Below are 27,949 nucleotides of genomic sequence, written 5' to 3' on the forward strand. Positions count from 1 at the left end.
ATCACAAAAATAAAAAAAGATTGAAAAAACAGTACCTTAAAGAAAGGTAGAGCAATAAATCCTTTTTTTTTTTTCTTTTTAAAGGTACCTCAATACACTCTGAGAAAAGGTAGGTGGAGGAAAGAGTCCTATCAGACAGACATCCTCACAAAAGCAGGCTTATAAGGTATACATTTCCCGCTTCTCGAAGGATTTTTCTCCTTTTCTCCCCCAGAACAAAAATCCAATCATGATTGCAAGTACAGCAGAACCTCAGAGTTACAAACACCTCAGGAGTGGAAGTTGTTCACAACTCTGAAGTGTTTGTAATGCTCAACAGACCCTTATGGTTATTCTTTCAAAAGTTTACAAATGAACATTGATTGAATACAGCTTTGAAACTTTACTATGCAGAAGAAAAATGCTGCTTTGCCTTTTTTTTTTTTTTTTGTAGTTTATGTTTTACACGGTACTATATTTGTTTTTTGTCTCTGCAAACAACTCTAGTGTTCAAAACTCTGAGATTCTACTGTAGCTTGAGGAACATCCCAAAACTGTAACCAGCATCAAGAACTAGGCCAGCACCAGCAACATAAAGTATTTTGTTTAAAATAGGGAAGATATAAGATGCCTCTTAAAGCACCAGACTTAACAATTCAACAGCCTGTGGATTCATTCAGAGAGAAAAACTTAAATATGGCCAACTAAACAAGGGACGTCTTGAAAGAAACAATGGTCCATAGTAGTGGCCAAAAGGCAGAGTCCAGAAAAGTGACTGCACAACTGCTTAGAAACATCATCGTTTTGAGGGGATTTTTACTGAAGACTATTTTCAAGTCAGGCTACAAAGTTCATTTCTGAGAGTGAGAGGGGGGAAAAGTATGGTAATATGCCTTAATATACTTCTGATCAGGAGCAAATTTCAACTGTTTTCTGTCAGTGGTGACCTGAAGCAGAAAGTTCAAAATCTAAGTTTTACTACACAATTCTTGAGATGCTTTGAAAACTAAAAATGAAGATTTTTTGAGGACCTCAGAAGTCTGAAATTCAAATGGCAATATACCTAACACCAAGAACAAACAGTAAGAGATCATTTAAAAAAAAATTTCAAATGCATGCGCTAGCTGAAATTGCACCATTGCTAAAATATGATGTTAACATTAGTAGTACGTGAAATAGTAAACCAACGTGCAGTTTGCTTCAACATTCACAAGGGTGTTTGGTACATTACAAATACCCATACTGAACAGAGTTTAACAACAAACCAGTAATACAACAAATATTACTGCAAATTGGAAGCTAGCTTACAAATGAACTTTCATTATACTAGCATAATGTGTGTGTGGGTGAGGGGTTGTTGTTGGGTTTTTTTGCAAGATTATTGCCACCAAGAGCAGAATCAGAAATAAATTCTATTTAAATTTTTTAATTATTCAGATTTCATCTATCAGAACTGCTTCTTACCAGGTAAATTTTCAAACTCTTGGAGGGCACAATGCTCAATTATGGCCTGTTAATTTTAATAATCTGAGCTGTTAAACAGTGTATATCAAAGCACATTCGGAAAAAACTAAGAATTGGCATGCTCAAAATATTATTTCTTCATGTCTTTTAAAGGTATCGTGGGAGTATATTTATATACTGGTTGTATATAACAATAGTGCTTTGGTAGTGATTGTTGGGTAAGCGGTTGCAATGCCACATACAATACATTAACCAAAACATAAATAATGTTTTGTCTCCACAAGATGCTGAATCTACAATACATGGCTTAACAGCCTTGTAGTGTCATTTTTATTTATTGTCTGGGTGCACTAGAGATCTCAGTTTTTCAAGTATCACAGCCCAATTCACAGAGCTTTAAACTGAATAAAAGCTGGAGAGAATGGTGCAGTTTTAAGTCTTGCATTTTTGTATTGCACCTGCAACAAAAAGCCCCCCATTGCTGATTGAGCCCATGCTGAGTAAGGATCTTTAGTTCCACTCCCACTTAGCTCTTCAGCCAATCAGCCACTTACAGGTGTGTGCGAGGATAGGGGCTGGAGAGAATCTGTGTTCCCCAAGTTCAGCAGATATTCTTGCAACTCCGCTTGGAGGAGGAACAGAGAAGGAGCAAATACTATATGCTGAACTAAGATCATCAGTTCAATTCCCCACCTGCCTAGGTGGTCTCTGCTTCCCTTGCTTTGTGGCCCTGGTACTTGGAGCAGTAACTTCTAGCACTTGTTCTATCTGCAGTAATAGACAGAAAGAAAAACTGGAAAGAGAAGAAACTTTGAAGCAGGAAAATTAGAGACAGCGCCACAAAGGGACCTGACAGTCCCTGAATAGCCCAAGAGTCACGCCTACTTGCCAGAAGAGGGGAAAGGAGGATCAAGGAGCAAACTGAGGCAGATGGTGGAGTGGAAGGAAAGCAAAACAACAGAACTGAAGAATAGGGCTGTACTTCACATGTGACCCTTCATGCCCACATTTTTCATTCTTTAATGCATTTTTGTGGGTGGATATTCCTAAGTACATATAACTCTTCTATAAAATAGAATGAACTTAGGAGAATCCATACTGCAGGACTAGAGTTATTTAATTCAAAATATAAAACAATTATATTTCTGGTATAAATCAATTTATTTTATTTTTATTTTTTTTTAAACACACTGACCTCAATCTCTCTGAGTTTGGCACGCTTTTCTTCACTCATTTCAGAGTACTTGACTGATGACTTGGATTCAGGCATTTCTTCTTTGATGGGATTGGAATACATATGCTGCTCTTCTGATTTAGAACTCTGAGTATCCTCCTCATCTTCGCTTTCTTCTTCTTGACTTTAAAGGGCAAGAGTACAGAATCCATTAGTATACAGATATCTGCTTGATGCAATAATTTGCTTGAACATTACAAATCTTACTTATTGAAAGGTCTGTACTTCTGCAGATTTCTAGGTAAGTTAATCTTACTAACCGATACACCTAAACTTGCAATTTAATGGTGTACTGTGTGACAGACCAGGTGCATGAGGTAGCTACCCTAATACTTTCTCTCTCTCTTTTTTTTTAATATATAAAACATACATTTAAGCTTCAGTTATTTACACTGTACACTAAATGCATCCCAACAAAGCGCTTCAAAAACTATATGAACTCAGTCACTTAGTTCATAATTATTCTCATAATTATGAAGCTAAAAATGGTGACCCAACAATATTTACAGGATTGATCTAAGTGATGCAATTTTTGCTTCTTCAAATGTAGTTAGTTCCAAAACAAAATAAAAGTATTCTGTTTTTACATTTCTTCTCTCAGCCCTGGGAACAGACATCAGAAGTATCTAACTGTATAATGGTATTCCCAAACTTGCCACTAGAGTGCTGCAGCTCAACACATAATGCAGTCTAAGATGCTGTAATTATTATTATTGATGCTCTCAAACTACTTAAAGAACAAAAGACCAGAGACTTCTCAAAAACTATAACACTGCACGAGGTCTCGTAGTATCAAGAAAATCATATATCTGGGAAAGCTACCACCTGCTCTTCTGATTCAAAGTAGAAAGTGAACCTTTAGATGGTCTAGAACCTTTAGACTCTATGCAAGTCTCACATGTCAAACTTCAGGTAGTATTGGACATATACTATTTGACACTAATGGGTTACTGAATACAACTCCTTTTGAAAGAGTTCAACTGACATTATTACAGAGCATAACTGATCAAATCAGAATGTAGCAATGACTAACAAAGGTATGCAGTGCTAAAAATCTTGCTCATATCTACATTTTCATATTCTCCCTCTTTTCAAATTTTAATTTGGATTTTAACTAGGGCTGTCAATTAATTGCAGTTAGTTCACACGATTAACTCAAAAAAATCAATCACAATTAATTGCGGTTTTAATTGCACTGTTAAATAATAGAATACCAATTGAAATTTATTAAATATTTTGGATGTTTTTCTACATTTTCAAATACATTGTATTGTTTGTTGTAATTGAAATCAAAGTGTATATTATTTTTTATTACAAATATTTGCACTGTAAAAATGATAAACAAAATAAATAGCATTTTTCAATTCACCTCATACAAATACTGTAGTGCACTCTCTCCGTCGTGAAAGTGCAATTTACAAATGTAGATTTTTTTTTGTTACATAACTGCACTCAAAAACAAAACAATGTAAAAAGTTCAGGGCCTACAAGTCCACTCGGTCCTACTTCTTGTTCAGCCAATAGCTAAGACAAACAAGTTTGTTTACATTTACAGGAGATAATGCTGCCCTCTTCTTATTTACAATGTCACCAGAAAGTGAGAACAGGTATTTGCATGGCACATTTGTAGCCAGCAGTGACTGAACTCCTTGAATTGTATGTCCCCTGTTTTACCTGCATTCTGCCATATATTTCATGTTATAGCAGTCTTGGATGATGATCCAGCACATGTTCCTCATTTTAAGAACACTTTCACTGCAGATTTCACAAAATGCAAAAGGTACCAATGTAACATTTCTAAAGATAGCAACAGGTTTAAGAATCTGAAGTGCCTTCAAAAATCTGAGAGGGATGAAGTGTGGAGCATGCTTTCAGAAGTCTTAAAAGAGCAACAGTCCAATGCAAAAACTACAGAACCCGAACCACCAAAAAAGAAAATCAACCTTCTGCTGGTGGCATCTGACTCAGATAATGAAAATGAACACGTGTCGGTCTGCACTGCTTCTGAAGGGACATATAAATCTTTATCACATCTGGCACATAAATATTTTGCAACACTGGCTACAACTGTGCAATGAGAACACCTGTTCTCACTTTCAGGTGACACTGTAAACAAGAAGGGTCTAAAGAATACACGCCATAAGGCAGTGGTCCTCAAACTTTTTACCTCACGCCCGCCACTTACCCTGTCCAAGCTCCCCGCCCAAACCAGGGCCAGGAGCAGGGCCACGATTTGGGGGTGGGCGTGTGAATGCGGACAGGGGTAAGGGGACTGGCAGCCAGGATCCTGGGCGTGGGGCCAGGAGCAGAGCTGGGTCGCGCTCCCACCCCACTCCCGCACCCCCATGGAGGCTGACCTGGGCCCAGCCACGTCCCCCTTAAAGTTCTTCCATACACCCCCCAAGGGGGGATATGCCCCACAGAGTGGGGACCTCTGGCATAGGGTAAGCAGAATAGTTAAAATGATGTCTCTCACAGTTAAAAATGCATATGTACACTATAATTGTAATAAGTTATATGATGTTAAATATTGCTTTCAAAGCAATCTAGAAACAAAACTGTACTGTTTACATAAACAAAAATATTTTAAATATAGCCTTTATTCAATAAAGATGACATTTCCTTGCTACCAAAATCCAAGCTTGGAATGGACCTTTACACTAAAATCAATACGCTGTTAGTTTGCCAGTCACACGTTACTGTTATATGGAATGTTGTAACCTAATGAACTACTGTATATACAAATGCACTGGGGAATTCTTAAATCAGAGGGATAATAATTTTTCAAAATTATCTGAATTTCAAAAAATTCCCGAAAAGGGTTTAGAATTTGTAATCTTACACCAAGGTAGTTATTACATCAGCTTGGATGAAAATCCTGGCCCAACTGAAGTCAACAAGAGTTTTGCCATAGACTTCAATAAGGCAGCCCTTAACTTTAAGAAGCCTACATGGGTAAACTAGAAACATTTAGAGCCTTACTTTTGATTTTCTTCCTCTTCTGATTCTTCATGCTGGTCAAACAACTCCCATTTAGAAGTTGTAACAGCTGGAAGAAAAAATAAGAAAGTTTTAAAGATAAACAAAAGTTACTTCATCTGAAATTTGACAGTCATATGTAAAAATTAAAAAATGCAAAATGTACAACTCTGTAGCATCCAGTGTTTACTACAAATATCCCCTCTTCATTGAAACGAATTACATCTTTACTCAAAACTGCACTTCATCAGAATAGTTAAATATATTTCTGATTTATTATTTAATGACAACACACAGCAAACTTAGGGTAAAATTTTCAAAAGCACCTGAGTAACTTTCAGAAGCTTAAGTCCCATTTACAGAAATTATATAGGTAATTATAAGTCTAAGTCTCAAAACCAATCAATGGAACTTAGGAGCCCAACTACTTACATTACTTTTGAAAATGCAACTCTGGGTGTTCTTTAAAAATTTTATCCTTAGAATAAAGATTTGGGAATAGGTAATCTGTAGTATATCACTAAATGATTTCCAATATTTATTTGTTAGGCACTGGAAGATTTTTAAAGTTGACATGTTACTAAAGTATGAAAAACATGCAGAACAAAGCTCAATTTACTTCACAGAAAGTTATAGCTGAAGGAAGAGATTATCATTGAAGGTATTTAAACTGCATTAATAGTTTTAGATAGCTTGCTTACAAGTGTTCATGAAAAGCAGCCAAGTAAAACATTAAATTTCCAATTTACTTACAAAAGTGCCTCAATTTTAAACATTTTTTTAAACTAACCCTGAGCTTCCAATTCTGCTTCATCCACTGCTTCCCATTTTGAAGGGGCAACTTTGAATATGGGCTCATTCTTTTTAGACTCTTCAGAAGTATCCACTATTGAGGAAAAAAATATTAAGAAAATCATTGTCCAAAGTTCTCTCAGTAGATCTTAAACTCTGAATTTTATTAGGGCATTTGCAGTCTAATAAAATATTTAAGTGCCTTGTGCCATCTTACTTATTATTTGTATCACTATTAACACCCAAAAGGATCAGGATTGGGGCCCCACCACAGTAGGCATTGCACAAACATTTAGGGAGTCATGGTCCCTGCACCAAGAGATTACAATCTAAAAACAACAAATTATAAATTAATTTTGTTGAGATCATAAGATTAAAAATAGTCACTCATCAACTCAACATTCTATTTGTTACATACTCTGTCTTATTCCTTGTTGCTGCTCAATGTTTAGGTGTACTTCATTTTGAAATTCAAGTTTACAATGAGGAACAAGGCTATTAACTTCTTCAAGTCAAGCTCCTATATCAGCATTAAGTACATTGTATCAGGAAACCTAGAATTCCAAATTACAAGTTGAACTTACAAGGTACACCATCAAGATCATCATCAAGTGATTTAATGGGGATTCCATCAAGATCATCTATCGGAGCAGCATCAATAGGAATTCCATCTACATCTTCCAGTGGTGCACCATCAAGCTCTTCCTCAATGGGAGCTCCATCGAGATCATCTGGTACTTCCTGTAGGCAAATATATTTATGGTAAATACTTAAATTCCTTCAGCTAGGGGCTGTGCAATGAGTGATCTAAATTGTTTACTTTAATTTCTCTAATTCATTTCAGGTAACATTTACTTACTTTCTGGATTTTTTTTTTTTTTTTAAGTTATAGCTTCAAACACATCTTAAATAGAAAATAACGAAGTGTTCCTGGTAGCACATATATTAGCACATTACTCTAAACTGATATTTGCTCCTTACACTGCTGTGTAATTTCAACAGAAGTGACTAAATTATCTCATACAAAACTAGGAAGCTCGAATTTGTCCACACATTACTTAAGAGTTCTGCAATATCCATATCCAAAGGAAAGGACGATGAAACACATATATAAAGTACAGGTTTGGCTCATGAGGCAAATGCTTTAATTTACTGAAGGACACACAGCTGTGCACCTGACTTCAGATACGTGAAAGATTTCCTGAAAGACTTTAAACTGAGCAACTGGCAAATAGTCTCCCTCCTTGGTAGCAACACAAAGCAATATTCACATAATTAACCATTCCTAAATAATCTTTCTACTACAGTAAGCACAAGCAAGCACTTTCCTTCAGGCTTGTATGTTTTCTTGATTCTATTGTTAGCATTCACAATACAATAAGACCAATCCTACTTTCCATTTATATTTCAGTTACCAACTCCTGTATACTATATTTTGGCAGTGCTGCAATGCAAAGACTTGTTCCTACCCTGTATTTGTTTACTAGCCCCAAGTGATTTGATCTTCCTCATTTAGGACATATATATATTTAATTATAAAAAAACATCAGTAAGGACCCATCCCATGCTCTGGGTGTTCTAACAACTAGGAGTCTACAGTGCATCCCACTGTAATTATACATCCAGGCACCTCACACAGGTTTCACCATTTACATTGGTCAAACTGGACAGTCTCTATGTAAAAGAATAAATGGACACAAATCAGATGTCAAGAATTATATCATTCATAAACCAGTCGGAGAACACTTCAATCTCTCTGGTCACGCAATCACAGACATGAAGGTCGCTATCTTACAACAAAAAAACTTCAAATCCAGACTCCAGCAAGAAACTGCTGAATTGGAATTCATTTGCAAATTGGATACTATTAATTTAGGCTTAAATAGAGACTGGGAGTGGCTAAGACATTATGCAAGGTAGCCTATTTCCCCTTGTTTTTTCCTACCCCCCCCCCCAAGACGTTCTGGTTAAACTTGGATTTAAACTTGGAGAGTGGTCAGTTTGGATGAGCTATTGCCAGCAGGAGAGTGAGTTTGTGTGTATGTGTGTGTGTCCCCGGGAAAAAAAAGAAAAAAGGGGGGGTGGGGTGAGAGAGCCTGGATTTGTGCTGGACATGGCCCACTTTGATTACCATGCACATTGTAGGGAGAGTGGTCACTTTGGATGAGCTATTACCAGCAGGAGAGTGAGTTGTGTGTGTATGGGGGTGGGGGGGTGAGAAAACCTGGATTTGTGCTGGAAATGGCCCACCTTGATTATCATGCACATTGTGTAGAGAGTTGTCACTTTGGATGAGCTATTACCAGCAGGATAGTGAGTTTGTGGGGGAGGGGGGGTGGAGGGTGAGAAAACCTGGATTTGTGCTGGAAATGGCCCAACTTGATGATCACTTTAGATAAGCTATTACCAGCAGGACAGTGGGGTGGGAGGAGGTATTGTTTTATGATCTCTGTGTGTATATAAAGTCTGCTGCAGTTTCCACGGTATGCATCCGATGAAGTGAGCTGTAGCTCACGAAAGCTCATGCTCAAATAAATTGGTTAGTCTCTAAGGTGCCACAAGTACTCCTTTTCTTTTTGCACCTCACACAGACATCCTTCAGACTTCCTCTCCTGGAAAAAAACAAAAGCAATTCCTGGCTCTGATAGACCCAGGTGGGGGTAAGCAAACTGCAGAGGCCATCCTGCATAATGACATACCAACAGTTCCCTCATTTAAACTGAGATACTTCCAGCTCAAGTAGCTCCACTAATTCCAACTGTGATACTATGGCAGACGAAGAGAGACTTTAAAAGGTTAATACCAACACCTTAAATTCCACCTGGAAATTCACAAGTCAGCTCTACCAGGTACTTAGAGTACAAAGTAAATGGCCTGTTACATTCTGCACTAGCATCAGTTTCCAAATAGCTCAGGATGTAACCCCATGATATACTGCATTACTGTAATCTAGTCTGAAAGTGACAAAGGCATGAATTATGGTAGCAACATCCATATCTGAAAGAAACTGTCACATTTATCTTCCAGGGCACAGATGGAAAGAAGTTCTCTTAGCTGCCGCCTGAGCAGCCAACAGACACCTCAAGTTTATCAAAATTCATAAATTTCAAACCTGTCATAAACAGCAGCAGCACTCACTCAATCAGGGGTGCCAAAATAATCCTTGCAATTTTTTCTGGTTGCTTCAACCCAGTTGCACCATTATCAAGGTTTAGCATTAGTTAAGACAAGCACTTACCTCTATTTCTTTTTCTTCTATAATATTTACAAGTCCCAAGAAAATATTCTGCAGTTTGATCAAAAAGGGTTCTGGATAAATCGCCCAGTCTTCCCATGCTCTGAAGCATGTCATTACCCGTTGCTAAAAATAGAAAAATACTAGCACTTTGTAATAAGAGGTATTTTAAAATTATCAGAAGTTTATAGCACAGCACTATAAAACTATAAAGTTTTAAAAACATGCATTTGGCATATAATCAATTTTCAACAGAAAAATAATACTGTATGTTTTCTGCACATAGAAATTAGAAATAAATTTAGTTTAAAAGTAGCAAATGACCATTCTCTGTTAAGATTTTATAAAGTCTAATTATCGACCACTAACAAACAAAAAGGGTGAAAATAAGATTGTGTATTCTGCATCCGGCAATTTCTTCTCACATTAAGATTTCTTACACTGAAACATACATTGTCTAATACAAAACTAAAAAGTGACCCTACCAGAACAAATCCATTCTCAAATGCTACATTTCTTTCCCAATTCCTTAAGTATATACTTAATTAGTTGTTGTATTTTCTTCATTTATATTGATCTTTACTCTCGAGCAAAAACCTTCTAATAGAAAAGCTGTTTTTCTTCTTCTAAGCATTTTTAAAGTAACATTTGTAGAAGGACACAGTTTGAACACAAATTTAAATTCTTCTATGATAGAAGACACAGAAATGGAACTTTGCATGTTCAAAATGGTACTATCCTTAATTTGGAAGTTTGGGGGTTTAATCAACTTTTGTTTATGAACACATTCTCTTGTGCCGAAGTATATTACTAATTCATGTTTTCAATATGTCATTTAACAATAATGCACATACCTTGAAATTTTCAGACTGTAAATGGCCTTGTATTGTACGGTAGGTAGCATTGAGATCAGAAAATATCTGACATAATTTTGTTTCAAAACTGGAATTAAACACATTTCTTAAATTAAACAGTGTAACATGAGGATTGTAATCTAGTTCATACTGCATGTACCTGGTACCTATTCCTTTTAAACACTGGGGTTTCATCATGAGGATTTGTAGCCATGAACTGAACTATAAACCAAACACAGATACCATATGTGAAATTTGTTCCAGCCATAAGCCTCTCTTATAAAGCCTGACACGGGGGCATGCTGAGTGGAGGGCTGCAATGTTTTGGGGAGTCCAAACAGTGCTGCAGCCTAGGAGGCTGCCATAACTTTAACAAGTCTCCAAGGAAACCCAGGAGCAAAAGTGTACAAAGGCTTGCTCCCTCTCCCTGACTGCAAGTTCTCTATACTGTGCCTCTTACAGTGCTTGGAAAATTCTGAGTTTAGATTCTGTGCTATAGCGATCTTCCAGATTTTCAAAGGACAAAGTCAACATTTAAAAGACACTTCTGTCTGCTAGATTTACTTGCTATACTATTATTACAAATAACATCAACAGCCCCAGTTCTATAATGGGGCTCCACATTGGTGTGAGGGACCACCTGCATGACTCTAATTGCAGAAATGGCGGGGGGGGGGGGGGTGGAGGCGGAAGAAGGAGGAGAGAGAGAGAGAAAGGGAGCTAACAATGGAACATCACTGAAAGGAGGAAAAAATATTTCTTTATTCTTTCAGTTGTATTCATTGTGCATTTGACAGGATTTCATACATAGTCAGTTTCATGATTTCCTTGTACAATATGCTTCTCCTTGTTTATGTGGGCCTTTTACACAGTAACACGAGAGAGAAGAAATGTGATTGTAAAACAATAAAATTCAGCAAGGAAACTTAGGGACAGATATATCTGAAACTCCTAACAACTCGTATTTTTTAAATGAATTTGATTTCAAGTTGACATTGTCTCTTTCACTCCAAAAGTTCAGCACATTTGGAAGTAAATTCAGTACAACTGACCACAAAATAAGAAACTGAGGTGATAAACTATGTCACAAAGGAGCAGCTGTTCCTATCATTCTAATTCCTGCTACTATTTGATCCACTGATACGAATTAGGCTACAAAAGGGTAACAAGAGTAAGATGAAAACTAAGAAGCTAGGTGAGGAAAACTGTGCAAGGAATGGAAGGAAAAAACAACAGAAAATTGTTGTTCAAGGCAGCAGCCTAACTGTTGCAAATGGGTACTGGGATCTTAAGGTCACTTCTAAAATTCAAGCCAATGAAAACCATGCGCATAGATGAAAAGATGGTCATGAGAGAAAAAAAAAACAAGCAAAAAGGGCAAACTTACCACATATTTTAAAAGCATGCTATATACTATGAGAGTGCGCGATAATGATACCCACACCAATGAAGTAAGGTTTATCCTGTCCTATTTACAATACAATATTGCACTGCCCCTTTTATCCAGAGGGAAAAACTAGATGAATGTACTTTTAAAGCTATGATTACATTCCTTTATTTCTATAAAGAATGTAAGAAACCGATACTTACAATTTTCTATAATATGAAGCATTGGCAACTTTAGCTGAAGAGTTGTATAACACATCCGACACCAAATATAATCTTGCAATCTACAACAAAGAGCATCCAAATTAAGACCAACTTTTTAAAATTTAAATTATGCTGTGACAATACTGTGATATCTTGGGATAAATACAAGACATGCAAATTCAAGAGACGTTGGTCTATTTTAAATTAAATTAAACTAGCTTGATGCCAGCTTTCCTTTTCTATGTTTATAATCATTTTCAGCAAGAACAGTCATCAGAACTTTAGTACATACATTTGCTGTATAATCGTATCGGGTAAAGATTAGAATTCTGATTTGTTTTTCATATTTATGAAAACTCACAATATTCTATTCAGACGGTGAAAAGGCAACCTCCCATCCATCTATGCCCCCCTGTACACAAGGCTAATTTAGAAGGAATGGAAAATGTGAAAAGTTTTGAATGGAAAAATACTAGGCAAAGAAAGAATAAGAATTTGCTTGAACAAAATGGCCCTTTTCAGAAGAATGGAAAGCCAACTTCAAACTCTGGTTTTAATATAGAAACTCAGTATCATCTTAAACATGGGGAACAATGCTTTTAACTGCATGCACCCATTATAGAGAAAGGTCCCCTAATTATATATAGTACAATTAAAGAAATTCTTCATACCTTTTTAGGAAGAGGAGTCTTCAGAATGGACAATGACTCAGTAATGCAGTCTACAATTTCTTCAGCAGCTTCAGCATTATTAAGACAGAAAACCATTGCATCGCCAATATCGTTCTTACGAGGCGTTAATCCACGCAGGATTTCCTCTAATTTGTCTCTCTGCCTAAAATTTCACAGTTTTTCACATTTTCATATAAATTTAACAGCACTTTGCCTATAAATTTCTAATTAAGCATGTAGAGAGACCAACTTGTTTAGGGCCAAAGTAACCTTAATATTATAATCTGTTATATGTTTTCAGTGATTAAGATATACATATTCATTAAGATGAAAACCTCTTAAACATTAAAGACAAACTAGCCACTAAAACAGACCAAAGGCTACTGTAAACTCTCCTCTAGTCTACGCCAAGTTATACCCTATTTTCAAAACTGTACATATTACAAAAAGAAAAAGGAGTACTTGTGGCACCTTACAGACTAACAAATTTATTTGAGCATAAGCTTTCGTGAGCTACAGCTCATTTCATTGGATGCATGCAGTGGAAAATACAGTGGGGAGATTTTATATACACAGAAAACATGAAACAATGGGTGTTATCATACACACTGTAACGAGAGTGATCAGGTAAGGTGAGCTATTACCAGCAGGAGAGCGGGGGGACCTTTTGTAGTGATAATCAAGGAGGGCCATTTCCAGCAGTTGACAGGAACGTGTGAAGAACAGTAGGGGGAAAAAATAAACGTGGGGAAATAGTTTTACTTTGTGTAATGACACATCCACTCCCAGTCTTTAGTCAAGCCTAATTTAATGGTGTCCAGTTTGCAAATTAATTCCAATTCAGCAGTCTCTCGTTGGAGTCTGGTTTTGAAGTTTTTTTATTGTAATACTGCGACTTTTACATCTGTAATCGAGTGACCAGAGAGACTGAAGTGTTCTCCAACTGGTTTTTGAATGTTATGATTTGTGATGTCAGATTTGTGTCCATTAATTCTTTTGCGTAGAGACTGTCTGGTTTGGCCAAGGTACATGGCAGAGGGGCATTGCTGGCACATGATGGCATATATCACATTGGTAGATTGACTCGGTCTGAACGACCCGCTGATAGTGTGGCTGATGTGATTAGGCCCTATGATGGTGTCCCCTGAATAGATATGTGGACACAGTTGGCAACGGGCTTTGTTGCAAGGATAGTTTCCTGGGTTAGTGTTTTTGTTGTGTGGTGTGTGGTTGCTGGCGAGTATTTGCTTGAGGTTGGGGGGCTGTCTGTAAGCAAGGACTGGCCTGTCTCCCAAGATCTGTGAGAGTGAGGGATCATCCTTAAGGATAGGTTGTAGATCCTTGATGATGCACTGGAGAGGTTTTAGTTGGGGGCTGAAGGTGACGACTAGTGGCCACAAGTACTCCTTTTCTTTTTACAGATACAGACTAACACAGCTGCTACTCTGAAACACATATTACAATAATTATGTTGGTGAAAAGGAAGAACAAATAATGAAATAGAAGTCCACACATTGGCTTTTAGCAACATATGGGGAAAAAAGGTTGGCAAAATGGAAGATGTTTATAAGGAGAGAGACGTTAGACCCTATTTTCCTCTCATAATAGTGTAACAAGTGATTCAATTACATTGATTTCAGTAAAGTTATTCCTAATTTATGTCTATATGAGAGGAGTATCATGCCTGTGATTTTCAATCTTTCATGAGGGTTTTGGATACAAAAAGGTATGTGCAAGAATACACTTATTGTGAACTCTCTTTTGTGTACAATAGTCTTAGAATTTGTCTATCAAATGGAAGACTATAGGGAGAATAATTTAATTTTCTAGCTTCTGTTTTGAATTGAGTTGCAGTTAACATGGCTGTTTTCAATAAGTTCAGCCACAAAGTTCCTTTTGTAACATAACAGTTTGTGCACTACTGTTGTTAACACGTCATCGCAGTTACAGCAAATGGAAGAACAGAACTTTATATTGCCCTGTGAACTAAGTTTCTCTCTGCAATTAGTAGCTATTTCATATTTTAATTTTCAGTCAACAAAATCAGTGGATATAAAATTATTAAAAGTCTATCAGATTAGAATAAGGTCAAGATAGATCAAATTCTGGTGATAGGATGATTGAACAGGGACAATATTTACATTTAACTCTTTTCAGACATCCAAAGCAGGCAATGTTTACCTGCTCATTTATTTTCTCCAGCCCAGACTCTGGAATTAAATTCACCCACCAACAGCTGGAGATAAGACACCAACAAATACTTTGACATCATCCTTCCAAACCCCCATAAATAGGGGGCTACACTGACGTAAACAGTCTGAGCACTTCTCAAGCAGTTAAACAAGCCAGGGCAAGCCAACTCAACATAATCTAAGTCAAAAGCGAAAGGTGACTAGGAATTAATCACACTAAAAATCCATGAACTGTACTAAAAACATAACAATAGTTCTAAGAGAGTTCCAAACTCCTAACATTATAGTAAAACACAATAGGATGCCTGGGATGGCATATCATACTACTATAAAAAAAACAAATTAGCAGGTAAGACATTACAATGACACCACTGAAAATACTAGATCTTTTAAATTCTTACTCCTCCTTAAGTGCACCCTTCTTGTTAGGTTCCTCTACAAACGCTTCAGTTTCTTGCTCTTCTGACATCCCATGCAGGTACGGATTTAATGGTGGTGGCCTCCAAAATGATCCATTTTTGAACATACGAAAATCTTCTGTCCTCCACTTGGTTGGAGCGTCTCCCTAAAAAGAGCAATAATATGTCACAGTGTTCCTGTACTTTATCATGTACAACATTGTGAATTATCACTAACATATTACTTGCCTGTAAAATTGAATAAAGCTTCCATCTGTAATATACATGGGCTGGAGTTTGGTTTTCAAACAAAAACCTAAGCCGGGGCAGGGAGAAATAAAAAGTAAAGCATGTTATTGCAAGTATACATTTGAAACACAATTCAAAGGAAATACTATTTAAAGAAATGAAAGGCATCAATATGCAACTCCTTCCCCTCGTCTCACTCTGGCCACAGAGCGACCCAAGAGCAGCAGAAGTAGAGTGCTGAGCCTGCACAGTGAGAGCATCTTTGGGGAACCAACACATGGAGACACACACAAGCGGCACGATGAAAAGCAAAACTCCATTAGAGCTCCCTGAGCCACAGGACTGAGTAGGATTTTGGTAGCACAGCTACTGGACCTACAAAAATTAAGTGGCTTGCCCCATTGCAAGGGGGAGACATCAGCTTGAAGGGCTACTATAGCCCCCAGGACTACACTGGAAGTTGTAAAGGTAGTCTCTAGAATATAGTTCAGTTACTCAAGTTGTACATGAGGGACTAGAACTGGTCAAAAGTTTTTCAACTGAACAGTTTTCCACTTGTAAATGATGATTTGACAAAATCTAAACATTCTGTGGGAATATTATGGCAGGCCAAAGTGCTTTGTTTAGAATTTTATAATATAATAGCATAAATTAAGATGAAAGTTAAAACAAAGTTGACATGAAACACTTCAAACTTATTGAAATTAAGGTAAGGTTGTTTTGATTTTTCTGAATTGCAGTTTTTCATAAATTTTGTTTTGCAGGAAATTTTGAAGTTCCATTCAGATTCAGGACAAAAGAAAATTTCAAAATGTCAGTTTCTTGTGAGACAGAAATTCTGAAATTCAACCACAGATCTTATCCAATTCCTGCTCAAAGTTGATAGAAAGACTCCTAACTTTTACTGAAGCCTGGCATTCATGTAACACGTTGTGTAAAATATGCATTTTGTACTCTACTATTATCAATGACATTGAACTCTTCAGACTACTAGGAGTCACATGTCATTTGAAAGATAATTTTACTGTAGATCATCAGTAAGGTGTTGACTTCACCAATGGCTTTAATGGCATGAGCATTAGAGCTCACCGAAACAGTTTACCACTGGAAAAACATCCTTTTGACAAACCAGAATTTCACTAAATTGCACTGACATTTCATTTTTAAAAAGTTAGAAAAAAATCATGTTGAAAATGCCAAAACTGAATGTTTTGTTATTTAACAAAAATCTTCAATTTTTCATTTTGAAACTATTTTGTTTAGAAATTTTTTGGGGGGAGGAAATTTCATTTCACAAAAAATTTTGAAGTTCTGGCTTTTCATCCTGATTCAGGATACATGAACAATTAGTAAAACTCACTCATTTCCAAAATTTTACTTATTTACATTCAAGATATCCACCCAGAAGGCATCTCCTACTGCAATATTTTAAAAAAGATAATTATTAGCAATAACTGAAACAGATTCAATGTTACTACAAATTAAACAAAAATAAGCACCTGAACATTGGATTGTTGATTTCTCGGTTCATGATCATGGCTTCAAACATAGGTCCTTCACGTACCACAAACTCTATCATTCGATGTATCAATGCGAGCAAATTCCTACAACAACAACACAGTTAAAGAAAAATGGATTCAGACCTAACGCTATACAAAACTACACTCCACCTAAGATACTATAACTGTGTGCAGGAGATTATTTTGCTGTACTGTTAAAAAAATAGTATAAAAATAAGGTAACGTGGAGCAACCGTGCTAAATGAAATGATGCCTGATAAAGGTGGAGTGTGCATTTTCTAAGTGAAGCTCTTATTCCTAAACGTCAACAACTTAGCGCGCAGTCATCTTCTGCCTTAGTCAAAACTAACCTTTGCCTTAGTCAAAGCTAACATAATGATCTTAGCTATAAAAAAGGGCAACTGAACACCAAAAAGTGAACTACATCAACAAAAAGTGATCCCTGAACTAGTGCTGATACATTAAATCTAAAATGTATCATTTAGTGCAGATACATTTAAAAACTTAGTCAGTATTCTGTAGACTGTGTCTACTGTTTGCTTGCAGTACTCAAAATTAATACAAGTTATCATTTTAACCTATTTAATAGAAACTCCATCCAGCTTTCAAGCTAAAGACATACAAAAGAAAGAAATATCTGGGTGTGCAAAATTGTGCATCAGCATTCCTGACACAAACCAGGTGGAGATTTTATTAAAATTAGGCCATTAAGGAACCAACATCCTTTTGGTCAACGTTAAAGATATATGCCATTAAAACAACCCTGTACATCATTTATCAAGACATACCATTTGATGTTTCATCCATTTTGTAGCAACCCAAACTCAATGAGCCAAATTACAATTCCAAAATCTATACAGATTGCTAGATCCCATGTTGCTCCAAACAACAGCCTTAGACATTCACAGTTAGATGAATCTGTCAGATGAAAATCTGAAAATATTTTTTAATTTGAAAATTTAGGCCCGCTTAAAGACTGGTAAAACAACTCCTGCAATATGGTAGAAACTGATTTTCAATCAGAAAATATTTACTATTTAACAGTGACCTTCTGTTGGCTAAACCACTATTAAAGTAGGATGCAAATTGGTTTATATTTTGAAACAGGGCCCTAAGTTTTCAAATATAGGTCATAGCCTACACATATCAATGAGACGCTTCACGATGGAAGTATTTCAGATATGGTGCAAGCAAAACAAATGCAGCTTTACTTTTAGCTGGTTTGTGTTTTTACCCCATATCAGTTATTTAAAGCAAAACAAAAGGATATTGGCTCTTTGAACATTGTACATATATTTCCCTTTCAGTGACCCCCAAATAGGTTATAACCCATAAAGTGTTAAGTTTAAAATTTGGTAACTGTTCATAAAAGAAAAGGAGTACTAGTGGCACCTTAGAGACTAACCAATTTATTTGAGCATAAGCTTTCGTGAGCTACAGCTCACTTCATCGGATGCACTGAGCTGTAGCTCACGAAAGCTTATGCTCAAATAAATTGGTTAGTCTCTAAGGTGCCACTAGTACTCCTTTTCTTTTTGCGAATACAGACTAACACGGCTGCTACTCTGAAACCTGTTCATAAAAGAAGATACAGAATTACTTCATTTGTGTCTCCATGTACCGAAGTGCTTAATATGATTACTAGGTGATGACTATTTTATTTTTTACCGTCTTAATAGTTCAAAGCTCTCACAGATGTAAAGTTTTTAAGCGGACAATTTTTTTCCACAAAACTAAAGAATGTAATGAAAAATAAAAACTGAAGACTAAAGAAACAAAATCTGTCCCTATAGCTTTAGAAATTGGCAAATGGTCTGAATTATGTATTAATTATTACTAGGACTACTTTCCCTTCATATATCACACAAAAGACCAAAAGCAGTACTTCAATTAAGCCCTACCTAGAACTCAGGGGTTTTTTGCATACTAATACATTTGACAAGCTTGGAAACATCCTGCAGAAAACATACTCAACATAATTCTGCAAGCCATTTTATTCAGTGCAGTGTTCTGAAAGTTCAAGTAGCAAGAATGTTTCACAATGTACAAACTAACTGTATTTGAAAATATCAGTGTAAAATTACAATTAGACTTTCAAGCCTCCTGATGCTGATAAAAATCACAGATTTTTAAGGTCAGAAAGGATCACTATGATCATCTAAACCAACTTCCTGCATAACACAGCCATGGAAGTTTACCCAGCAACTCCATCATCAACTCCATTAACTTGCGATTGAACAAGAGAATATTTTTAGAACGATATCCAGTCCTAACTGCAAGACTGAATATGATAAAAGATTTAGCACATCACACTTCTGAAAAGGTCGTATCACTCCTAATATCTACAGTGAGAATCCAATACTTTAAAACCAGTTTCTCTTGCAAAACTATGAAAATACAAACAGAAAATCTTTAGTGTTTAGAATATATGCAATATTAAATATTGTTCAAATCAACAGGAAGGAAACTGGCTTTACAATCTTAGGCCCCTAATCTTGCAGATATTTACACATTATCTGTAATCATGTGACTAGTCCCACTGAAGTCAATCACATAAATTAAATGTTTGCACAATAGGGACATTGTATAGTATTTTTCCACTACTGGCACCACTAATGTCACTTCAATCAAGTTACCAACAGGAAACTAAAAAATGTTGAATTTAAAGTTATTTTCTAATACAGTTCAGTTAATATCTGAGGAGTACTCCTCACCATGTGAGCTTTCAAAATGCTGCAATACATAAAATGGGAGCATAGTTTTCTCTGAAAGCTAGTTGCACTACACACATTCCTAGTTTAATACTTGTTTTACTAACCAATAAATCTTTCTAAGTCTGATTTTACAGGCAAATTCCTGCTGGCCACTATAATTATCCCACATCACTGTTCAAAAGTTGCACCACCCTGAAATTTAGCAAAATTTACCACTGTATTTGAGTATACTGTAAAATATGTTTATACTACTGCCTTAAACTATTTTTACAAAAGCTTTTATACAAAAAAAATAGGGGCTATTTTATGACAATAAAAACAGTGTAGTACAAAAGGATGATAGTTTAAAGTGCATTATTTAAAAATGTCAATTATTTTAAGTTGGCCAACAAAAAATGTCTTTCAGTTACAATAAAACCACATTTATTGGAGCCGATCGTACCAATGTCTGGTCAAAAACTGTATACTTTCCCAATCCATCCCATGATGTTTTCCTGGTCCCCCGCTGCCGCAGACAGTTCAGCTGGTGTTGCTCACCAAGGCCAATGTCAAAGAGAATTTGGTATTCTTTTGTGCTATTTACTTTTTAAACCAGTGTTGTGTTCCTATGTTTGGGAAAAGGTTTTAGCTTAACTGAGCAAGGGTATACCTACATCAGTGCCTCTACTGCTACACTAGTGTGAGGCCAAAATTAAATACATACTCCTTGCATTACAGAACACCCTTTTCCACCTGATTACATATCTAGTTGACTGCTGTGTGTAAAATTTTAAAAAAGGGTAACTTAAAGCTCAGTTAATAGGGTCATCTGAACCAGCATTCTGAGTTATATGTTCATAATTCAGAAAAGAAAGCAGTACTACATTAGAAACAGAAATGTTATAGACCTAATGTATTCAAGTGTTAATGGCAAGACCTACAAAATTATCACTAATCTCAAATGCTTCTCAGACTAATGTTCTCTGATGAAATTACACAAACTACACCTTTGTATTCAACTCTGGCTGCTGAGAATCATAATTCTGTTCTTCTCCACCAAACAAAAACTGCTGAGGTAAATATTAAATGTGACATATAGACTGTAAAACAAATGAATTTCCATTATAAGTAGTATGAAAGAACCATTGCTCAGTCAAGCCATTACCTTTTCCTCAACATCACAATTTTTCTTTAAAATTCCGAAGGGGATATTTTCTATATTTAGATCAGTAATAATAAAGAAAAACATGTACCTTTCTGTTGGGATAACCACTTTGACTATGGCTTGCGACAGAGTCTGTATATGAAGTCACATCAGATAATAAACATAGAATATGTGAGTATTGTTAACAAGTAACAAGCAAAAATATACATATGCATTGAAAATACTACACATCTATCACAAGATTTGCAGGCAATCACTGCTGGAAAGTTATAACTAAGCAATTACATAAAAAGCAGATGGTTGTGTTCAGTGAATCACAAAAGTTCACTAATTGCAAAGTATTAGAACATTCCTGTCGGAATGCACGTCAATGCACTGAATAAGTACTACACTGAGAATAATTAAGGAGTTTTGATTTATGAAACAATTCTCAACTATTTGACCTGGCTCATACTGATTTTTGCTACTCTGTTCCCAAGCCTTTTAAAAAATAACCCTATCATTTAAGTGTCATTCATTAAGGAATCAACAAATTCTTACAAATGTAAATCAAATTGGTTTGTGTTTAAAAAAAATACTTACCCTTCATTTTTACTGTCATAACTAATGTTCTAAAAACCTCTGAAACTATTCTCAAATACTGACTCAATATCTGAACTTACTAGCAGTCATCTAGTCAAAAGAACTATTTTATGAGCTCATTCTAGTGTAAAAAATAAGCTATCTGAATTCAAATGTAGCATTTGCTTTAAAGGAAATAATTTAGATACTGCAAATTTGGCAGCTTACAAAAGGGGGGGACGTAGGAGAAAAAAACCCAGGGAGCTTGGAGGGGGAAAATGATGGCCAGATTTAAAAGAGTAATGAAAATAAGACAAGGCCCAATACCATGGCCTAATGTACTCAGACAATGCCTCAGGGATAAAGGTCCCTTGGGCTAAGGCAGGGAACAGCTCAGTTTGTGTAGCTAAGGGCTGCCAGAAACAGACTGAACAATGCAATTCTATAAAGCCATTGAAAAAGACTACCATAGATTTAATATTTAAAATTAGATATGGCCCAGGGTACATTTTTAAGTTACCTTCTCAAAATCCTCCTTGTTTTTTGGTGGTGGTAACATGGGAGCATTAGGGTTCTTCAATCTCTCTCTAGGCTGAGCATTAAAAGGCAGTCCTGATGGAGGTGGTGGGAGGGTGTGTTCCATCATGGAAGGTGGAATGTATATTGGGTGTGGTGGAATCGGTACAGCTTTACCCCAACCTAGCTTCATTTCAAAGGACATAATCATCTTGCCTGCAAAAGTGAAAGGTTATAGTTGATAAAACTGAAAGCTATATCAAAGCTGTGCCACTGTTTGCAATGTTTCATTACGGCTTTTGGGCCTGTGCCTGCCTATACTAAGGTTAATCTGTTTTCACTTACAGTGTATGGTAAGATTATACCAAGACTGCAGGTTACATCGTACCAAAATGAAAGCCCACTACATACTTCATTCTGGATGGTTTCAAAGTATGCCTTCAGGAGAGTAGAGTGCACATAACTCAAATATTTAAAGAACCAACAAGATCCAGGTAATCATAGGTTCTTTGCATATATACTGAACCTTAACTCTCCAAGCCCTGGTCTATACTATGACATTTCACCATGTCTGACCACAGCTGCAATCATTTTGGCTGATCCACAGTTGAATGTTGTTCCACAATCCATGTAAAACAGAATGAAACATGGTCAGCATACTATATTTAAACCCTAAATGTTGTTAGAATGGTAAAGCTTCAGCAAATATTAGCTTTCCAAATACTAGGTTTCTCCATATGGAAGTTCTGAAATGAGTATTAAACATTAAACAACAAGCTACTCCTTAAGGGAGGCCAAAGATAGCATGAATGTAGGATACAGAGAAGGTAAGACGCTCTCATTACAAAACAGGAAGTATATAAAAAGCAAGGACAATAAAAATTGTTAAATATTTATCCAAACTGGAGAATAAATAACTACCATATTAAAAAAAATCTGAAGTTTTATTCACAAACATACATTTTAATGAGTGCAAATCAAAACTGTACACTCAAATTTTAAATGCACTTTTGGAGCATGATCTCTCTTCATTATCCAGAAAGTTCTGCCAGAATGCCCTCTGGGAACTTTCAAGTTCAAAGCAATCACTAGCAGTCATAGTGGCAAAATTGAACTAACCACCACTAGCCATTCTACAGCTGGTCATATCTTCCTTAATCCAAGAAAAAATGTTTTCATCATAATATACTCACTGGCAACAACAACAAAAATGGAAATGTGGGCTGGAGAGAAAGCCTTTCCCCTCATCCCCCTACGTAAAAGCAGTACTTTAATAAGTACTTTTTCTTTCAAGGTTTATGTTGTATCTTCACTTGGCAGACTCTTCTCTTTATCCCTTGCCAGTATTACAGCACAAGGTTTGTGCATCAAGTCTAAAACTTTATGATCACTGTGTTAAATTCAATTGATTGTAATACTAAAATCAAACTGATGAGCTATAAAATAATCTGTACAGAGTTATTTAGGCCTAGTCTACACTAAAAAAGATTTGCTAATACAGTGGTACCATACTAGTAACCTAGGCCATGTCTGCACTACGCTTTTTGCAGCAAAACTTATGTTGCCAAGGGTGTGGAAAAAAACACCCCCCCTGAGCTACATAAGTTTTGCCAGCATAAGCGCTCATGTGCACAGCTGACACTCTCCTGCCAACATAGATACTGCCTCTCGTTTAGGTGGTTTTATTATGTCCACAGGAGAGCTCTCTCCCATCGGCATAGAGTGGAGACTTGAGCAATCTTACAGCAGCGCACCTGGATCAGTACAGTTGTGCTGCTCTACATTCACTAGAGTAGACATGCCCCTAGTGTAGACACAGCTAGTATCAGCAAGAGTGTGCTTTCACTGGCATAGTTATACCATTTCCGCAAATGAAATAAGCTACACCGTCAAAACACTTTTTTGCAAGTATGTCTGCATCTACAATAAGATTTTGGCAAATATAAAAATGATGTAAAAATATCACACCCCTAATCAATATTACTATACCAGCACAAGTTTTAAGTATAGACCTGGCTTCAATTCACAGCTTTAACAATTTACCAAAAATAACCAATTCACTGTTAACCGTTTTAACTATTTATAATATAGAAGTATCCCTCCCACTCTCTGCAAAAATAATAATTTATAATATGGTAGTATCCTTCATACCCTCTGGAAAAGACTATTTTCACTCTCAGAGGAAAGGAAGCCATTATGAGACTTAAGTCATTTATTTTTTAAAATGGCATTTCAAACTGCACTAGCAAGTAAAAAAAAATAAAAATATGGTAAGTTTCCACCTTTTCTACGACACACAATATTTTCCATTATTTGATTTTGAAAGAACTTAATTCTAAGATACATATCTCCCAAACTTATACTTCAAGCCTCCCCCAAAAGGTAATTATGACTAGACACAATTTAAAGTCCCATTTACCATTTAAATTCTTTAATGCTCGTTCAGCATCTCTCCTGTTCATAAAGGCAACAAAACCACAGTTCCTTTCTCTTGCTCTTTCCTCATCGGTTCTTGGCCACATAATTTTAACACTAGCTAATGGTCCAAAGCGCCCAAATTCTTGACATAACATCTCTTCATTCATCTATAGGAAAAGAAACCAGAATGAACATCTAGTTACGGTTTTTCTAAGGCACCTATATCACCTTGTTATCTAAGTGTTGTGATATTATTTCTCTCAATTCTCTGAAAAAACAGGAGATTACGTAGATGCTTGGGAGTTTTCAGGGTAGTGCTGCTTATGGGTGCCATTCTAGGGGGAGGGCTCTCTTGAAAAGGAACGTCTCATATTCTGACCCAACCACAATCAGGCTTCAGCTCAGCTTGATCTTTTCCAGCAAGGAGTTCTATAGCAGAAATGCTTCCCCGGAAAACACCCTACCCTAGGTACTCGACTGTCTAAACCTGGATCTCTACAATGCCATAACATTTTTCACTAATATATAATACTTTTTTAAGTGTATAGTCTGTAACCACAATTTCACTGAGATAAAAATCTACAGCAAACTCCTGAAAGAGTTCAACTGGATCCAATGTAACTGCTGCTCTTAGTTACATGGCTAGATCCAACATTACCTGAGGATTAATGTTTCCAAGGTACAAATTCGTTGTGCTTGGATCTCCAACATCATGTGAGCCTGGTGCGTAATCATCCAGTACTAAAATGAAGAGAAGATTATTATAACCCAATGCATTAATTTAAGGAACATAATATGGTACAAATGAAAAAAGAATCTATATTACCACCAGAAGATCTGTTTCTTCTTGAAGGAGCATCCACTATATAAAAAGAGATTATGTACATTTAGTCTATACATTTTATAAAAACAAACAAACATAATAAAATGATGATTACTTACTGGAACGGCGCTGGCCATCTGAATCTGACTGAGGTGGCTCAAAACGACTTAATCTACCTTTTGTTTTATGCCTTTCATCACGCTCCTCTTGAATTCTACAAAAATGTTAAATACAGATAGTAATTATCTACAAATCAAGTTATTTCTAATAAATAATTTTTAAAATAATATCTTCTAAAATGTGATTCTTCAATATTTTGTTAGCAGTCATTTTAAAATGAAGTTAGTGTCAGTAAAAAGTATCAAGTTGCCAGTCAAAGTTTTCCACTTAGCCCACTTCTACTTCCCACAGAAATGGGACAACTGAAATAGTCATAAATGTAATCTTCCCCATTTTACCCCATTAGCTTGCCTTTTCCCCAACCTGGATGGGCCACCTGTAGGTGCCAGAAGTTGTTCAATTTACAAGATCAAGGTCTAGGGCAAAGGTTTGAAAAAAATAAGGAGACCTGGGTTCTGTGCCCTGCTCTGCCACTGACCTACCATGTGTCTCTGGGCAAGTCACTTCACTTCTCAGTACCTGTTTTCCCCTCCTACCTTTTCTCTGTCTTGTCTAAATTTAGATTGTAAGCTCTTTGGTGTATGACCTGTTCTCATGTTTGTACAGTACACAGCACAATGAGGCTCCAATCTCAGTTGGGGCCTCTGGACACTAATGTCACACAAATTAATATTCAATCATTAGAAGTTTTGCTGAATGTAGTCATTTTTCTTAATGTAGATATCTGTGTTTTAGGAACTAGAATAAGACCACCAATTCATTTCATATTCACAAACTAGCCATGAGACGGTAATAAAGTTTGGTCACTCTCAACAAGGGCTATCTGTGGATTTATAACCCAATGACTCTATATCAATTACCATAAGACTCCCATGTGTCCTTTGCACCTATCCAACCTTACCAAAACAAAACATTTAATATCATGGCATACACGTATTTTATCATCTGTGGATATAGAGCAGTGGTGGGCAACCTGTGGCCAGTGAGGGTAATCCACTGGCGGGCTGCGAGACAGTTTGTTTACATTGGCCAAGAACAGCGAACAGCGGCCACTGGGAACCCGTGCCAGCCAATGTAAACAAACTGGTTTTTGAAGAACAATTTCATTCATTAAAAAAAATTATCTGAACTGTAGATTGACCGTTGCTCTTCAATTAAGTTTATAAAAAACCTCTTCGATCCCCTGCCCACCTCCCATCCCCCAGACCATCCTGCCCTCCTTTGCACACCTTCTTATCCAAGAATAAGATATTTTGGCTGTTTTCCCTTCAGCTACAATCTGCTCAGCACACACATAGAAGCTACCACCTCCCACCCCACTCTCCACAATACTATTCTCCACAAGTCATCTAATAAAACCAGAGATCACAGGCAACATTCAGAAGCATATAAATTGCCTCTGGTCCATGGGACATGAAGTCCTTGGCATAGCCAATGAGATACGTGCAAAGCTCAGTCAAAGAATTTTCATGTTTTGGTTTGTTTAGACTAAACTGCTTTTGTATTCAATCTTCATTGAAAAAAATGGAATCTTTCGTCACCAGTATCACTCTACAGTTCCTTTGGCCACAGTGTAAGAGACACAGACACAATCAAATACTTTGTTGTTCATTATTCCGATCAGGAAGTGGAACAAGTGTACTACTGAAATACATGTTGTTTCTTTGGATCCTGAGGGAGTGAAAAGAGAAGCCTCAACTTCCTCTTTTTTATAGTATCTGATCATTTTGCTTCAACTTCCATATATAATATAACCAGTGACGGTAAGATAAAAAGTAGTACTCACTCCTGAAGGTATTCAGTGGCTCACTTTCAAGGAACAGGAAGAGCAAAAAAGCTTAAGTCCCTTCTTTTGAATGGAAGTTGCACTGAGAGCAATCTAGCAAAACAGAGGATGCCCTGATCCCAGTTTTTCTAGCTGGATATTGAAGTATAATGTTGGTGGTTGGTTGATCCGATCCAATCCAATCTCTGATCTCTACTCACCCTTTAAACTGCAAGAGCAGCTAACTGATCCAAAAGCAGTCATCCTGGGTCATCCGCAAAAGCACTCTTAATGAATATTACTCATTGCTAGTCCCTGGAAATACTTCAGACATATTGTGGAATGTAGGTTCTCCACACAGAGTTGTGTGTTTTTAGTATCTTTTGCAAAATTTAGGTCTCATTTTAAACTGAATTACATTCCTAACCGTTCTAGTTACAAGGATATCTTTCCAAGTAGGAAGATCATAGTCCACTGTTTCAAAAGCCACAATCAGACAAACTGAAACAGCTCTGAGAGATTCAACCCTAAAGAGAAAGTTTTAAGTGTCAACACTGTTAATAGTTTTGCTGATCATTTTAGCAGAGAGACTTTCAACTAATGTTGGGTCTTACAACAGGATTTTTTTTTTGCAAACACTTACCATTGCTGCTATGACCAGTTCAATCCCAGAGGTGGTAGTAGCAGCAAGAACACCAGCATAAATTAAATGGCAAAAAAACCAACCAAAA

General features: G+C 36.5%; 1 protein-coding gene across 12 annotated transcripts in view; it reads right to left on the reverse strand.

Moving 5' to 3' along the window:
* The window catches only part of U2SURP (U2 snRNP associated SURP domain containing), a 75,977-nt gene that overhangs the window by 13,033 nt on the left and 34,995 nt on the right, over positions 1-27,949 (reverse strand). For 6 of the 12 annotated variants that reach the window (XM_073359758.1, XM_073359765.1, XM_073359759.1 and 3 more), the window contains 17 exons: positions 25,453-25,547; positions 25,337-25,372; positions 25,169-25,251; positions 24,512-24,677; positions 22,097-22,308; positions 21,104-21,147; positions 17,137-17,241; positions 15,638-15,704; positions 15,392-15,555; positions 12,799-12,961; positions 12,128-12,207; positions 10,538-10,625; positions 9,687-9,809; positions 7,033-7,189; positions 6,447-6,542; positions 5,660-5,726; positions 2,639-2,801 (listed from right to left, as the gene is read on the reverse strand). In XM_073359758.1, the coding sequence (XP_073215859.1) occupies positions 2,639-2,801; positions 5,660-5,726; positions 6,447-6,542; positions 7,033-7,189; positions 9,687-9,809; positions 10,538-10,625; positions 12,128-12,207; positions 12,799-12,961; positions 15,392-15,555; positions 15,638-15,704; positions 17,137-17,241; positions 21,104-21,147; positions 22,097-22,308; positions 24,512-24,677; positions 25,169-25,251; positions 25,337-25,372; positions 25,453-25,547 (1,909 nt within the window). Of the gene's footprint in view, positions 1-2,638; positions 2,802-5,659; positions 5,727-6,446; positions 6,543-7,032; positions 7,190-9,686; positions 9,810-10,537; positions 10,626-12,127; positions 12,208-12,798; positions 12,962-15,391; positions 15,556-15,637; positions 15,705-17,136; positions 17,242-21,103; positions 21,148-22,096; positions 22,309-24,511; positions 24,678-25,168; positions 25,252-25,336; positions 25,373-25,452; positions 25,548-27,949 lie in introns of those variants that run through there. The other 6 variants (XM_073359757.1, XM_073359761.1, XM_073359763.1 and 3 more) reach the window with 5 other exon arrangements.

Source organism: Lepidochelys kempii, chromosome 9 (assembly GCF_965140265.1).
Source record: "Lepidochelys kempii isolate rLepKem1 chromosome 9, rLepKem1.hap2, whole genome shotgun sequence".
In the NCBI taxonomy this organism is placed as follows: domain Eukaryota; kingdom Metazoa; phylum Chordata; order Testudines; family Cheloniidae; genus Lepidochelys; species Lepidochelys kempii.